The 17,579-nt window shown below is 41.0% G+C and overlaps 1 protein-coding gene across 26 annotated transcripts in view; it reads right to left on the bottom strand.

The window, feature by feature from the left end:
- NRXN3 (neurexin 3) overlaps positions 1 to 17,579 on the bottom strand; it is a 1,041,771-nt gene that overhangs the window by 714,716 nt on the left and 309,476 nt on the right. For all 26 annotated transcript variants that reach the window (XM_061463692.1, XM_061463704.1, XM_061463706.1 and 23 more), the window contains 2 exons: positions 11,087 to 11,525; positions 5,673 to 6,056 (listed from right to left, as the gene is read on the bottom strand). In XM_061463692.1, coding sequence (XP_061319676.1) covers positions 5,673 to 6,056; positions 11,087 to 11,525 — 823 coding nt within the window. The remainder of the gene's footprint in view (positions 1 to 5,672; positions 6,057 to 11,086; positions 11,526 to 17,579) is intronic.

Below are 17,579 nucleotides of genomic sequence, written 5' to 3'. Positions count from 1 at the left end.
GAAGAAACAGAACAGAGCACAGATAAAAAAATCATACCCATGTCATTATAAAATATTGGAGAGACAATCAGTTGATTTTTATATGGTCTTAGATTTTCCAGCTGCTCAGCAGATGCTGGTGGAGATTGCCACATCAATAAGACTCTTCAAAGTTAAACAGCCTAAAGACCATGAAATGATCTTCTCCTAAAAAGATATTATCACCCTGACTGCAGAATTAACTGCACACTCTTCTGTACTGAGGATATCACCAAGGCATTACAAGGCAAGAAATGGCATCACTTCTGCTGGAACAAACATATTCAGGGTGGCTTTTGACTGAATATATACATCTATGGACAACAAAGTTATGATGAGTGGAAAAGATCACAATATAAATCCACAGAAGTGAGAGACAACAAAATTATTCCTTCATATTGTTTCTCTCCCCTTACAAGCCCCACCTTGGCTGCCCTGTCCTTATTGGAGCTATCACATCTCATGAGCATTTTGGGAATTGTTTGAATGTTAGAAGTTACCCCATGGAAGGCAATGGAAGGATGCAGAGATGGAGTATACATAAAAGCCTAATACAGTAGAATAATCCAGTATTTATGCAACTAGCAATAGCCTCCTGCTCTGACACCCAACCACTGGGGAGAGATATGAGGGAGCTAAACACAAGAAGCCTGGGCCTGCATTTCTTGAGCATAAGAAGAGCACATATCACAGTAGTAGCTACTTGGGCCAGCCATAGAGGGAACATCCACAGGTGTTGAAAACGGATTGATGGTAAGCAAGAAAATGAACTGCTCACCCTCAGCAAAAGCTAACATGCCTGAGATCATGTTTAATGGAACAAATTAAAACGGGTGTGAAAGGATTGTGTGAACTCTTTTGTTATATTCTGATGGAAACTTTCTTTTTTTTGAAGTTTGGAGAAGTTTTGGGAAATTGTACAATAGGGACCTATCTGTACTAGTAAGTCAATGAACAGGTAAGCTCTAGAACAGACCATCTAATTTCTAACATCTTTACTTTATCTCATGAAATCATAAAAATTACTCTGATGTTTTGACTTTCCTAAAGTCTTTGAGTATTCAAGATCCATCAAGGATTAAAAGCACTAAAACACTGCAGCAAAGGCTTTTCTGCTAATGTGTCCAGCACCCCTGGGAACCATCAGTCCTGTACGAAAATCTATTTGCAGCAATTACATAGCATTACACTGCAGGCTCAGAAGGCCTGGACAGTCCAAAAAGCATCAACACATTTTAGGTTTTTTAAACAAACCTTCAAATATGTAATCATCAGTAAACATCTTCACTAAAATGACAAAGAAATCTATGCTGCTACCTGTGCTTAAGACAGCAATGCATGCAGCACTTAACCACATAGTAAATGATTTTGTAGCGTTTCTTATTACCAGTAATTTTACAACATCTCTATTTATTCCATACATAATAGGCAGACGTGTGTTGTCATTAAACTGTTCTTAGCAAACGTTGCTGTAAAGGTATTTGGCAGGTAATAAAACATGTAGTCCTATGCTCAATACTGGCATTGCTAACAGCAGGCACACTCTTGTTCACAAACGGTATGCCACAAACCACAGAAAAATCCTGGTTTGCTCAGGATGTTAACCATCCATCTGTGAGCAAACCCAGACAGGAAGGGACACTGGTTTCAGCCCCTGGGAGGAGAACTGGAGTGGGCTATTTCTGTCTTGCTGCAACAAACACTGGGTGCAGCTCAGCAAAAGGAAAGGCTGGAACAAGACTTTTATTTTTGTTACTTGGAAAGGACTCATCCTACAGCCGGTTCTGAGCAATTAAGTTCAGCAGTTTAAAACTTAAACCTTGATGTCTTTTATTTCAGTCTTAAATGGCCAGCAGCATCAGACTAACCTGCATTCTCTAATCTTATCAGTATATACCTCTTAATAAAAATTAAAAGTCTGATCAGCATATTTAAGTAGAAGAAAGCATTAAAAAGTGAGCTAACAAGATTTGATTTTCATTGGCCTAAATGATCTGATTTTAAGTCATCTTTTGCTTTGTGTCCTTCCTGGGCTTTTGCCCTCTGCAGTCGCTCTCCCAGTGTTTCAGTAGAAGGAGAGCATTCAGACAGCCTTCGGGATCTGCAGTAGAAAAGGCCTCATGCAACTTCGTGAATCCATGGCATTTTCAGTGCAACTACAGAAAATAGCTAATGTGAACACAACAAACACTCTCCTCCTCCTGCTTGTTTAATGCCAGTGCTTTGGGGTCCTTTTCACAGAAGTCCGCGGGTTGTGAGGAGATAACTTTGTTATCACAGCAAAGTACGTCATCCTCCATGACCAAATCCAGCTCCTACCTCTTAACACCTTAAGAGCAGCTAACATGGGGCTGCAGCGGCCTGATGCTGCAACTGATGTCAAATACTAACAAATCAGAAGCCAAAGGCTTTCTAAGTATATTAAGCACTTAGAAAACACTAAAGATCCTTCACAAGTAACTGCACCAATGCATCCTTGCCACCTTCCTGCATGTCTGTAACAGCCCTCCAGCTCATCTTGCTGACAAGACTTGCAACTCACCCTAATTTCTGTGGGTTTCAGTATGTGAAGGTTGTTCACATGCAACAGGAGGAAGTGAACTACCCATTGCACTGGATCCTTTTTGTCAGTTCTCCCAAAGCCTTCCCCACCTCTGATGACTGGAAAACATTTGGGAAGCATTCCCATGGGCTTTCAGGCATTTTATGTTTTTTATTTCGAACTAATTAGCAAAATGGCAGACCTGTTGGAACAAGGTACTTGAGGACAGAGATGCTGCACTGCATACACTCTTCTCTGATACTCCTTTCTAAAACCCTGGGATTCAATAATGACTAAATACTACCAGAAGTACAACCTCCAACATTGTTTTTTTCCCCCTAATGCCCCACACACCACAACCCAAGACTCAGCAAACTCAATACAAAGCCTCAAGGCATCTAAAGAAGGAAGTCACAATACTACTTTAGCTGAGTTAATGCCACTTGCAAATCTTATATATTTATATATTCTTATAACAGAATCTTATTCCCTGAACTGGTAATTAGCCATGCCACTGCTCTCTTCCAGCAGCTACTGCAGTATATCTGAAGTTTCTCATCCAAATGCTGCTCTGTTTATAGCAGCTCCTTAATTTTAACAGTGGCTCAGAAAGGTTCTTCTCACACATGATTTCCAACATTGTCACACTAAGTTAGACTGGGTAGCAGAGAACCATAAGGAAAGATGATAGTAAATGGGGAGCTCAAGGATTTAAGAAAATAAATAACTAACGGTGTGTTACCAGCCTGTGGTGGAAGGTGTGAAATGAAGACATCTTGCTAACTGCCAGCATTGCTGCTGCCTTTGCTTAGCCTCATAGTCTGGCACTGAGCACTTCTGCCCATGAATCCCATTGCCCTTTCATCTCCTCTTCCTTCTCTGCCATCTGCCACTGGCTACAGAGTCTTTTATGAAGACTAAAGAGAGTCTTGTTTAGATGATGTACTTTGTCTCAGCCTTTCTGAGGATCAAACACTGATGTCTGTTCACTCTAGATTCTACAGCAAGGACTTGAATGTAAGTATACCACATAGAAGCCTTCACAATTTGTCTCCCAAGAACATTCTTTCCTAGTGAGTACAAGAAAAACATACAACTAATAAAAGAACCAGAGCAGTCCTTTTTGACCCCTTGACATACTCCCCTCCTTGGGTGGAAGTCGTATCAGATATGAACTAGTCTTTGCCATGTCTCACCCCATCTCTTCTATGCTATTTCAATTACCCCAAGAAGGGAATTAAGTACCCCTAGAAGCTAGGGTACTTTAAGACTGAAAACACCTTTGTTTGCTTGCATCATTGCCAATACTGAATGACTGATGAGATACTGGAATTGTAAGAATGAATTTGAGGCCTTGGTAGCAGTTCTCTGTACCCTCTCAAACTGCAGCCATAGCAAGGTTTCTCCATCTGCACAGAAGTACTGCCTGAGCAGATCACTTCAACCAAAGTCTATATTGCATCCAGTGTAACTTGCTGAATATACAGAGGTGTTACTTAGAATCATAGAAGAGTTAGGGTTCCCTTCCAAGACTTGGGTGGTGCGGTCAGAGCCTTTGCCAGTGAAGACCGAGGCAAAGAAGTCATTAAGAATCTCAGCCTTCTCCAAATCCAGGGTAGCCAGTTATCCTGATAGTTTCCAGAGGGGGCCTATGTTGTCCCTAATCTGTCTTTTATTCGCTACACACCTGTAGAATCCCTTCCTGTTATCCTTAACATCCCTAGCCAAGTTTAATTCTAACTGGGCCTTAGCTTTCCTAACCTGGTCCCTAGCTTCCCAGACAGCATACCCGTACTCTTCCCAGGCCACCTGTCCTTGCTTCCACCTTTCATAAGCCTCTTATGAAAGAGGCTTATAAGAGTGATTTTCCGGGTAACCAACAGGCACAGATTACTTATTCCAGGCTCCCCTGCCCCTTAACCCTTCATCCTACATCTTGGGCTGCAAATCAAGGAGTTACACTCCTCAGTTTTTACAGGACAGAAGTCTAAGAACTGAGTAAAGCAAGATAACAGATGGCAGACAGGAAGAATGGGTCAATAGCTGTCTCTTATTAACAGAGCTAGCCTGCTCCTTCTTTCCTCCCCTTAGGCACCGGCCAGTTTTAAGACATATGCCATAACCATTAGGCCATGGTGCTAAGGTAATAGAAAGAAGGGGATGGAAGCCCTAAGACTCTGCTAACAGTATACAGTGAATTCTTGGGCGTAGTGTGAGTCCAGTTCAACACAAATGCAATGCAATGGCCTAATATTAACAGAAGGATGGTTTTGAATATAAGAATAAACCTTTTAAGGGAATATTTTCTAAGTGACCTTAGCCCTATCTGTTTGTTTGGGGTTTTTTTGACCCACTCACCTCCCTCATTTTGAGGGTGGCAGAAGCACAATAAAGATAACAGTTAATGGAACCACATGGTGTTTGAGAAATATATAGCTCAGAGACCTTACATTAGTTAATTCTGTTCCATGTGGCCTAGAACACACACATTTTGCCTGCCTGTACCAGCAGCACTTCTGCTTCATATCTCAAATCATAAATCATTAAATCACCAGTCAGAATGACAAAGAATAAGATGCAGGGAGTCTCCTGACACCTCCTACAGATTTGCCTTATCAGAGGTGAACGTGGCAACATGTTGATGTTAACACTATCTCGTTGGTTGGCTTGATGAACAGCCATCGAAGGAAACCTTACTATGCAAAAAAGAGAAACACTAGACAAAACCAGGATACATGGTCTGTCCCATGGAAGAAAAATCTCTGTAACTCAAGTTCACACTTGGTACTGTTTCCAGTAATTTGCATGAGACTTCTCACATGCAGCAGCATTTTCTGCCTTAGGAGACAAATCGTGTTCAGTCAAAGAAACTCTGGAACCTGAATAAAAGGTTTCTCAGAAATCTTAGGGAAAGAAGTGGCAGATGAAGAGGTAAACTTATGAAATGAAGGTGGGAAAGACTGGAATGAAATGATCAGAGAAGTAGTAGGGACTGGAACTTAGCATTGGGAAGACCAGCAAGGGCAGGGAAAGTCTCATGGAAACAGTGAATTTTGTTCTAGTTCTGCATACCTTAATCTCTGTGTAACTGAGGTCAGAAAATTCAGCTTACCTCGCTCACATGTTCTACCCCAGTAGCCGGTGCCAGTGCAGTCACAAATGAAGCGGTTCCAGCCATCCTTGCAGATGGCATTATTCTTGCATGGGTAGCTGTCGCACTGCTTGGTGCTGAGGCGGGAGCAGGAAGACTTGACTCCTGCGGCATTCTGTGCCTCTGCCAATTGCCGGATGTTCTTGCTTCTCCCATCGATGAACAAGTCTCGGATACAGCCGACATAGCCATAGTTCAGCATCGCTGTCCAGAGCTCTGTGGGAAGGATGAGTCCTGCCCGGTTCTCAGGCAGCCCACCGAGGTACATGTCGCCTTCCAGATCAAGGATCTCACTCTCACCACTGGCAGTGAATGGGGTGCGTCTGCTGTTCACTGATATTGTACCTAAATGAGGAGGATAAGGAGACATTACCACTTTCACTTACGCACTCAGTCTAGTTCTTTTTTTTCCAATAACTGAGTAAGGTTTACGTTTCAGTGCAGGAAAGTGAAGATTTCTCCCTACCCAAATGCACTCCTAACAGAGACAGTGTCTTCCACATACCACACAGCTCCTTTTCCTCTTGAGCCACAGGCCATGAATTCTTCTACACAGTGACTGATCATCATGTCTGTATCCCAACTTGCATTATAAGGTCACAAGCATAACAATTCAATGCTAAATAATAATGTGCAAAAAGCTGAGCATTATTCAATGGTATTCATCCAACAAAGCAAAGACCTACTGAGAACATAAAGGATTTTGATGGTATCAGGAATGGAGAGAAAAAAGATATAAGTAAACGTGTATTAATTGACATTACATAGCTCTTCCAGAAAATACTTCATCAGTACCTCCAAAACTGGACCTGGATGATGGAACTAAGCAGACCCTCATCAAGCACCCCCATCAAAACTGGGGAGAATGGCTGATGCAGAGAAAACACAAGGCTACAATTCAGAAAAACCTTTACAAGGTGGAGTAAAAGACTGATAGAAATGTTTGATATAAATCAACAACAAATACTAAGTTCTACACTTGGGGTAGAACAACCTCACATGTAAGTACAGGTTGGGAACCAGCTGCCTAAGGAGCAGCTCTGCAGAAAAGGACTTGGGGATGTGGTGGACAACAATTCGGACACAAGTCAACAGTGTGCACTTGCAGTAACAAGAGACTAATCACAGGTTGCAGCAAGGGAAACCCCAACTCCTGAGAAAGGAATATTTTTCACCATGAGGGTAGTCAAACAGAGGAACAAAAGCCTCAGAGAGGTTGTGGAATAATCATACTGAAGGCATTCAAAACACAACTGGACATAGCCCAGAAGAAAGCCTCAATTTCAGCAGAGTTTGGGCTAGAAACCTCCAAAAGTTTGTTCCAAAATAAATTATTCTTTGGTTTTACAAAGGAAGTTATGTATTCTAACTTCTATTTTAGAAACAGAAAAATTGAGGTAGAGAAAGACAAAGGAGAACTCTGGTTCTCCTGAGGTAAAGAAAGACTCTGGAGAACAGTTATTATTATAACTAGTAGCTTCCATATGCTCCAAGCAAGATGTGGGCACAATGCACTGAGGACGTTCCTCTATATTTCAATAAATTGTCCCAGCATATAAAACAATTAGAACATATAATACAGAAATACAATTAGAACACAGGAAACAGATGCAGACAAATGAAGTGATTGGTTTAAAGTCAGACAGCTCATCCAAAGCAAAACAGGGAATATAATGCAGGTCTCACACCCCAGAGCAGCATAGTCTTCAGAAGAGTATTCAGCAGCTTTTGTGATAGGGACATCTGCCCACCACACATACAGCTAAGAATCAGCAGTTCACTCTCTCTGGCTATAAATCATCACAACCAACTGCCTTGTTATTAAGATATCTGTCCTTGGAGACAGCTATCCAAGCTTTATGATTAATTTCACATCATTGCATTTTTATCATACACCCCTACAATAAGGTGGGAGAGTTTAGTTAATAGAGTTAGCTCTATTTTGTTTTTCTGTGAGAAACCACAGTTGTGTACACATGCTTTTTCTTCAGTTGTAATATGTGTCTTCCCAAAGAACAACATGTATGACAGAGACACAAGGTATTTCATGTGTGTGATGTTCAGTAATAATTTAGGAATAATGTCAGAGGCAGCAGAGTGCCAGAAGCAACCAAGGCACAAATTAAAGGCTCAGAGAGAACCACAGTTATTTGATGAATCATTTTGAAAAACAAGCTGCAGCACCACAGATGTTTTCCCTTTTACAAAGTAGGAAAAGAGAAGATGTGACAATACACCTACAGCCATAAAAGCAGCATGTCACGAAGCCACAGGATCGGAGCCCCCATTCCAGCATCTCTGCTGTTACTCCTCAAAAGCAGCATGTGGAGTACATATTACTCAAAAGACTGGAACAGTCCAAAATATTGGAGGGCTGAGCTCCAGAGAGCTGCTACTTATGGGTAAAGCAAGCACGACCTGCAAACAGGTAAAGAAACTCCCAAAAGAGAAGAAATCCTGGATACCAAGGAAAAGTGTAAAACCTGAAGAGAGATAATGATGATGAAATGAAATGAAATAACCTAGCCAGCAGCCTAAACTTTCTGCCAGTGTTTTGTACCCTGAAGCTATTCCTGTAAGGAGATGGTACTAGCTCAGATGCATAGCACTTCCAAGATCAAGCTCCTGAGATAGACAAATTCTGAGCTGACCCTAGGAAGGATTAGTCACATGAGCTGACATCCCTTTTTCATTCATTTTTCCAAATCCCATGTTCCCAACTCTGTTTAGGTAGATCAAATCCCATAATGAGAAATTAGAAGCATCTAGCCACCTCCTTTCCAGTCCCTTAGGCACTTTGTGCAGGCTAAAGAACAGACCAGAAGACCCCAGTTACTGAGGGCAAAACTGGTATACAAACCAGTGCATTGACACAACCCTCAACCACATCTTCCCGTAGACTTTTAGCATCTGAGTGGGAGGGACACCATGTGTGTTTGGCAGCCAATGACCAGCTGAAAACGGTGTGTTCTGTAATCTGCCCAGTTTCCACTGCCTAGAAACCATGACAGGTTTTGTGGCCATTTTGAAGGAGCTTTCTTCAAGGATAAAAGGTTACAGTAAACTAGGTGTGCATGTCCACACTGTCTGCGTTTGTCACAGAGAGAAAGAACAGACCAAAGCATACACAAAGCCTAAGGGGACTGTTAATGCCAGAGGTTATTTGAGCATGACTGCCAGGCTTCCCCAGCATTTGCACTCCTGCCTTAGTACTTTGGAGTAGCGGATATTTAGATTTTCAGGCTAATTTACCAAGCTCAGCAGAACCTGAAGGTTTGGACTTATAGAAATGGGAAAAAGGGGAGAGATGACACTTAATAAAGGCCTGGCTGCTTTAGTAATGAGAATTAGAACCTAGAGGTCACTAGCTCATTAAACACAAATGGCTTCTTTGTCACCTACATTAAGTAAGTTCATTATTTCAGTTCAGTTTCTAGATGACAGGCTTCCACATTTAAAGGAAAATAATCTCCAAGGTGTAACTGTTCTTTGGTACACATGTGGGAGGAACACCAAGGACTAAAAATAAAGAGATCCTGAACTTCCTTCCACACCCACCAAAAGTAACACTGGATAAAAGTTGTTGATGCTTGCTAAAGGTATGGTGTGAAGAAATCAGTGCCAGTATCATGGTTTTCTGAGGAGACAACATCAGTCACTAGGACCATAAACACAGCACTTTTTGTCAGCAGAAAATGCAATTTAAAAAGAAAAAAAAAGACAAAAACCATACAGAAGTGTTCATTTTTTTTGAGCAAAGTGCTTTTAATTCAAAACCTGTTATCTCTCATCAGTGCCCAGAACATCACAAATCTCCCTACCAAGCAGCAGCTAAGTCACTCCTACAGCCTCATCCACCAAGCAGCCATGCAGTCTGTCACAGCCTCTTAGTCCAAATGAACATATGTCCCTGTTCCTAGGTTTTTACAAACTTAAATGGAGCTTTGTGTCATTTTTGTTTCTTCTCCTTCTGCAGCTGCCTCTCCAGGGACCAGACAGTCCCCAAGTGAGCAAGCAAAACCAAAGGCAGTAGTGAATGCAATTAATTGAGCTTATCCTTGGAAGTTAATTAAATTTTAGCAATTCCAAAGAAATCAAAGCTCCATTTATTTATTTATGGCTTCCTTTATAAAATGTTCCTATCGATGTCTTCAGGAGATAGCAACATAAAACCACACATATTAAGTCCTAGTAGAGCACTATGCCAAATACAAAGAAATTCCTCACATCATCAAAGAAAAGACTAGCTTCAGGCAAAGACCTGTTCAAACAGCTAGGCTTTGCATGGTATCTAAAAGTCAGCTCTTCTGAAAACTCAAGGGAGGCGAATTCTAGCACTGCGTTCTCTCTAGTGATGGCAGTCAGCAACTGGAAACATAAAATTAGGGACTGAAAGCTATCATGTGGAGATCACCAGACAAATTCCAAAAGCACTTGCAATGCAAGCAAAATTTCCTTTGAAGGGACATACAGCCATGCATTGAGATCCCAGGGGTTCAGGAAGAATGCAAATACAATTGTTCACATATTCTCAAGATGAAGTTACAGTGTTTGTTCATTTTGTTTCCTTACAAAATTTTACAATACATCATGAGTACTAACTCTGGGTTAGACACTTAGCACTAGAAACAAACAAAATACCTCTTGGTAATTGCATGCTAGGTATACTATTAAAAATAAAACACATTTTTGAAAATTAGAAGCTGTGAGGAAACAAATGAACATCCACTGAATGTTGACTCAGATATTAAGACTAGAATTTAGCATCCAAAACAATAAAGAAACCTAATGGAAAGCTACAAAACACTAAAGAAAATAGAACAGGATTAAAATGTTGATTTGTCACCACAATTTTGTCCCAGGTTGTGCCCATTACTCTTATTTTCCTCATGACAAGATCCCAAACCCCTGCTCTTTAAAGACATAAGATCCAGGAGAAAATGGTAATATTAGGTCACAGCAATAAGTTTTCAGTGAGTTTTTACTAAGTTTATTTTTGAACAAAAACCCAAAGTAGATCAGCGAGAATTTCTCAAACTAAGAATTGAATAATAATCAGTCTGAAGGATCTTTAACATTACCATGGCCTACAAAGAAGTCATCACTATAACTGCAAAGAGAGGTCCAGAAATATCTGAATATTGTGAGTAAAATATTAATAGATTGCCTCTGTGATATGCTATCCAAAGTTTATACTAAACATTTAATGAAAACCTAGCCATTCACATCTTTGTTTTGCTGGATAAACATCACAAGATGTTTGCATCAGAAGATTATTCATATCTAACAGGTTTTGAAGGTTCACAGAATTAATACACAGCCCTAGGTCTTGATCTAAAAGATGAATCTACTTGAGGAAAAAGTCATGACTCTACCTGATCTTCCATCTCGTTGAATATCCACATGATACCACTCTCCATCATTGGCTTTCTTCTGGGTGGCCTTGACTTTAATGGTCCCAGAGCCCATGTCCAGCAACAAGTAGAGGTTCCCATCTAGAAGCTCAACTGCAAAGAAGTCTACCTTCGTATTTTTCTGGCTCCTGGCATCTTTCCTTTCCTGAGGCTTGCCATGGGTGAAAAGGATCAGTCCATTGGGTTCGGTGGTTCGGAAATCAAATGAGATGGAGCCCATCCTTTTGGTATTCCATTTAGGCAGACTAATGTAGGCCTCGGGTGTCTCAAAGCTGATGGGATCCAGGGTAGCCACATTCTCACATACGAATTTCACTTCCCCGTAGATCTTCATCTTAGTATCACCAATCCGTGCCAAACGAGACAGCTCCAGACGAATGTCATTATTCTTATAAACAACCTGCCAGACACAAGGAAAAGTATCATACATCAATCCTTCATACAGTACAAATACCCCAATTACTTTCAGCCATGGGAGATAAACTTCTCCCAAAAGGCAGTGGGGAGCAGAAAGGAGACCATGCAAGAGTCTGACGTGATGACAGAGGGAGAGAGCACAGCCAGGAGTGTGTATAGAAATGACAGCGATGGGTAGTTTGTGATGACTATAGATCAGATAAGCAGACAGAAGAGAACATTTAACTGAAGGACAGTGAAAACAATTAACTCTACCACAGGCCGCTGTAAAAGCTTTTGTACATAAAACACAGTATGTGTCTGGTATCATATTGCTACATTAGCATAAATCCCATACAAAATACATAACCAAATGTAACCTCCATGTCCATCTCTGCTAGCCACAGCAGGAAACCCTGTACCACCACTGTCATTTCTCTATTATTCCTATAAGCCCACTTAAATACTAGGAGAGATATATGCAAAAAAAAATCTAAGCAAGTTGCTGTGAACTGTTGGTGATTGCCCTGTGGCTCCTAAAGAGCTACAAGAAAAAAAATAAACAGACCAAGAAATCTTAGATCACTACAGGCAAACTTGCTATGGAGATATCTGCATAGCTTACCTTGCTTCAAGAAACCTACGCTCTCTGTGGTAACACATAAAAGTCTGTACATATTCACTGCCCGGACTCTTACTCTCTCTGGGTAAAGGACCAGAGGTCTGGACTCTGGGATGCTACATGGATAGAAGTCAGCCAAGGGAAGAGCCCCAAACAGGCAAGCACTCCTGAGCAGGAACAACCAGCTCAGGAGTCCAGACCTCCTGCCCTTCTCTTTCTCACAAGTACAGAATTAATTCCTTGCAAAGAGGACTCCCTCCTGCCCCATGCTGTTCTCACAGAGGCAAGGGCTGGAGAAGGAACAAAACTGAAATATTTGTAAACTGTACTTCCTATCGACCACCTTCCATGCTTCTTAAACCCAGAGCTGGCACATACAGGAAACCAAAGCATTTCTGCAACTAGCATTCAATTTTGATTGAATTCCTGTTCTGCTACACTAGTGAAGATTCTGATTTCTTCTATGAAGCTATTATTTTAAAGTACTTTACGTCTCTTGCAGCATACACACGCACATACATTGGATTTCTGCTTTCAGAATGCTAGCAAGATGAGCTGTCAGCAATTTGCTATGAAAAGAGAAGGGAAAGGAGATGTATATTGTTATTTCTACCAAAAGGACAGGAAAGTCCGAGAAATGAGTGTGCAGTAAATACCAAAGAGAGAATGAGGGATAAGCTTCTAAAGTAGGTGACCTCAGGATGAAAACTAAACAAAATTACAATTCAACACGTTTTGTAGCAAGCAAAAAAATTCCAGCTTTCACTAAGCTCTTAAAGAAGAATTTCCCCAGTGCAGTCAGCACAGCATCAGATTTTCTTGTTGCAAAGACAATACACCCTACATCAGAGTGAGAGGAGAATCCAGCTGTTAATTCCCATTTGGAGTCATGGCACAAAGCTGTAGTTCCTCCCAGCAGAGGACAGCATTGACCCACAATAGCTTGTTTTGCTTCACTTCGCAAGAAAGCACTCTGCCTCACACAGACTTCGAAAACATCAAGTCTATTAGTATCTACAACAGGAATAAAATATTTTTTCAATTTAGGAGACTCTAGTAGCTCCATTTTGCAGATTAGGCATGTCAAATGCTCTCAAGAGACAGACCATACACCTCCTTCCAGTGACTCAGCAAGGCCGTGCGTTACAGCCTTCCTCTCTTGACAGACAACAAGATGCACCTCAGCCAGACACTAGTTTCAAGCACTGCATGCAGTTCTATGTCTGCATCTCGAAGAAGGAGAGGAGCTGAAGGTATAGAGGAAAATAAATAGAACAATTAAGAGGATGGGGCAGAATGCTTTATGAGGATAGCCTGAAAAGGCCAGGGCTCTTATATCTGGAGAGGACTGAGAAAAAAATGACTGGAGTGTACAGAAGACAAAGAAGGTTAACATAGAACTGCTCTTTGCCAAACTCAGCAATCACAGAACTGGATGCACTCATTGAAGCTTGTAGGTTATCAGTTTAAAAATGGATTTTTAGAAGTACTTATTTACAGAGAGTGCAGTGAACTTCTGGAACTTGCTGCCACAGGAAGTCATGGAAGCAAAGTGCATCAGTAGGCTCTAAGGGGAATGCACCACTGACAGTGGCCATGCTCACAGGCCCTCCCTAAATATCACTTGCACCTGCCACTACTGGAGGGAGACAACTGGAGAAATGGACTGACTGTTCTTCAGGCCTGCTAAGGCTTTTCTCTTGTTCTTAGTGAATCTAAGTGTATTGCAGGTTGTCCGCAATCTACCCCTTGTCCCACTGCAAGGAGAGCCTGGGAAAGAGGGCAATTGGAAATGGGTTCCTGTGGACAGAGTCCTTCTGCCAGAACAAATATACGGGACTTCTTAACTGGTATGACTTTGGCACAGTGCTGCATTTTTTATTTCACCCAGTATGGAGTCATTCTGGCATTCAAGAGAATGCCTGGCCTGAATGAACTGGGACTTTAGTGGTTCTAACAGGAGAACTGCCCTTACAGGATACTACTAACGGTTGCTCAAACCAACACTCCTCTAAACTGTATCTTGACCCAACCTTTCCCCCTATGAGAGCAGCAGATGGGTAGCACAATACCCTAGATATAACTGATGACTGGTGCTGGGTTGTATCTAGCTGTCACTCAGTGATCTTTCAGCAACTTCTGCAGGTTGCTGGCAGAAGGAGTATGATCACATCCATGAGCAACTTCCAACTCTCAGATAAGTCACATCCAGGTGACACCTCCCCGTTTCAAGTATTTGACTTGAGTAACAATTCCCATCTCTTCTGGGAAAACAAAGAGGATCTCCTGGACTTATTTGGGGTTTGCTGCAAGCTGCCTTGCATTTCACTAGTCAAACCAGTGCCACAGCTGGAGAACCCCTGAGACAGAAGACTTTTAAAGGACCTAGAGAAAATTACATGGAGCTATTTGTAAACCAGAAAGTCACTAACAATGGAGGATCTAAGAGCAAGTTTGAAAGAAAGGACTAAGAAAGCAAGCACAAAGGAAGAGTTGGAGAAGAGAGGAGAAACGGTGTTGAATAGATACAAGAGTTCTGAATTCAGTCTTTTCAAAGAAACAAAGCCACCCCGATAAGAATCTTTATGATTCAAGTGTTTGTCATCTACATTATTTTCTTTAAAAACAAAAAAAAGAACAAAAACAAACAAACAAAATCAACCATAACCTAGCTTGAGAAATTTTAAGCACCTGTACTTAAGGAAAAAGTACAAGTGTTCACATAGCTGGCTTGAGATACTGTTGACAGCCACGTTTGGACATCAAGATGTATAAACCACAACTCTCAGCACTATAAACAAAAGGATAAAAATAATCCTTGGGTGTAAACCCAAAGTGAATCCTGAGCAGGAATAGAGAGGCAAATCATCTCTAGCTTGAGCAATGAAATGTGAAGGCAGCTACTTATATCTGCAGTTCAATTGTTAAACCGAAGGTTCAAGAACACGAAAAGGGAATACAATTAAATGACTGGAATGCATGTCCCATAGTGAAGAACATTCAAATTCAGTCCGTTTAATAGGTAGAGGTTAAAGGGTGATTCGATTACAATCTATGAGTGCCTGTGCAGAAAATGGAATTTGGCAATAGAGGGCTCTTCAATCCATGTGACAAAGGAATAATGGGATCCGGGGGCTAGAAATTGAAGTGTGAGAAACTCATATTTTAAAATATTATGACTTATTTTTACATGAGGGTAATTTGCTATTGAAATAATTTACTACAGGTTACGGTGTGTTCTCTGCTACTGGCAAACTTTAAATTAAAATGGTATCTTGCTTTCCCTAAAAGACATAGTGAGACAGGAATTAATTATGTAGCAAATCAGCCTAGATTATCATAATGGCTCTTTCTGGCCTCATAACCTATGAATCTTTGTGTTTTGATGAAATCAACAGAGGCTTCAGTGCAGTTTTCTAAGATAGATGAAACACATCCTTCTCAAATGTTAAAACTGCCTGGGAAAGGAGAAGATGCTCGTGTCAATTCTGGTCTGACTTGCCACCAATGCTTTCAGTAAGGCTTTATAACGTGTGTGATCCTATCTTGCATTAAAAATGACGGCAACTAAGAAAGCTAGGACAAAAACTTGATTCTGTAATTCTAAATATATGAGCTTCAAGAACTTCTTTAGAGAGTCACTGTCACCTGCTACAAGCTAGAGAAGAAATATTTTCATGTTTTCACTGAGGAATCTATCTGCCCACAGTTTACCTATCACCTGCATAACATTTCCTACCTTGTAGTCTCCCTTCTCCAGCAATCTCTGGATTCAGTGCTGTTCATAATATACCAAAATAGTGATTGAAACTCACACCTCTAACTCTAATCAAGGCCATAACCGACTCTGAGAGTTGTCCCTGACTAGGACATCGTTTCTAGTGCCACTCTGGGCTGTGGCTTCCATAACAGCTTAGAAGTAAGCAAAGCAGTGAAAACAGTGCCCATAAATTTGTCCATTTTTATCAGATGGCTTTCTGAACAAAGCTAATCTTGCCTGTTTAAATGGAGACAAACTTGAGTTTATCTGATATATATATATCGGAGAAGGTCAAGAGGCCTAAGGGAGTCAAGAAGATGATTCCTGGTACAGACATACACATCTACTTTGCAGTTTTTCTAGAAAGGAAGGTAGAAAACAAAAGGGAGAAAATGACTAGCAAAAGCTAAACACAGAGCATTGAAAAAGTAACCCTCATGTTCCCAATCTTAAAGTTGCTTTATATTCCAAAAATTATGTTAGAACAATGACAAAAGGTTTTTCCTCTTCCATGAGGATTGCTTCTAAAATCACTTTAACAAGAATATTTTGACTGTTCAATGCACTTGCTTCATGAACTGGACCAGTACAGATGGATGGTCAGGGACAGAATAGTCCAGATACACACAGTCTCCAATAATTGGCAGCAGAATTCCATGGCATCCAAGACATTTTGAGGGATAAAAAGATATACTGTAAATTAGGTTTCTGCTGAATCTGCTGAGAAAAAAGAGTTTGTTTTAAGCTGAGCTAAACCAAATTGGCAATCTAGTTTTGAGCTTTCTTAAAAATAGCAACTTTGCAATTCTGAAGCATTCAAGGAATTTCTCCGGCTACACTTACAAGAAGCTTCACCCATGGGTTAATGAGAGCCCTAATCAGATGCCTTTTCACAAGGATGAAAAGCATGTCTCTGTAATCAAGCAAAGATGCAGATAGAGAGGGAGCAACAAAAGTGAAAAAAAAAAAATATGTGCTAGACTTGCCGGTGGCCAATATAAAAATTCCTCTCCAAGTTGGTGCTATTAAGCAGGAAACATGGGGGGGGGGGGGGGGGGCAGGGGAGTTGTGCAGGTTGGACACAGGCATGCTCCAGAGGAGAATGGCCATTTGTGGCCTGGCAAATTAGATGACCGTCATTAAAAAGGGCAGTAACCTGAAAGCTTCATAAGTTTAGCTAGCTAGGAAGAACACCTCCAAATTTCAGCCCAATTGATTACCTACTTCATTCGGTGCTTCACCAATTGCTTTTATCTGTCATGGGCTACCCCCATTCACCAACTGCCAATATCACCTCTCAGAAGGGCTAACTGCAAGACATTCAGCCTACAGCCTAAGACTTCCTTAAAGATACCTTCACTGAACCACACGAGTTCCTGCAGTTTAAGAAATCACAGTTTATCAGCTGTTTTACCAGAACTATGTGTTTCTAGCCTGCCCTGACCAGCAAGTAGGAACAAACACACCAGCTAAGAGCATTTATGTTAAGGACAGTCTATGTATGCAGCAGTTCAGGGCTTCAGTAATAGCAAGCTAAAGCTGATATGCTTACTTAAAGAACTGCATGTGAATTGTGCATACCTAATCTAAACATATCTGATGTTCAGGTAATAAACAAACACAATCACCATTCACCACACTGAAGTTAATTTACCTGTCCAAAAAAACAACACAGC

This window comes from Pezoporus flaviventris, unplaced genomic scaffold (assembly GCF_033815535.1).
Source record: "Pezoporus flaviventris isolate CSIRO_AGI_PZ_B2104156 unplaced genomic scaffold, CSIRO_AGI_Pfla_v1 ptg000036l, whole genome shotgun sequence".
NCBI lineage: Eukaryota > Metazoa > Chordata > Aves > Psittaciformes > Psittacidae > Pezoporus > Pezoporus flaviventris.
The sequence above is the reverse complement of the archived record's forward strand: the minus strand, read 5'-3'. Positions and strand labels throughout refer to the sequence as shown.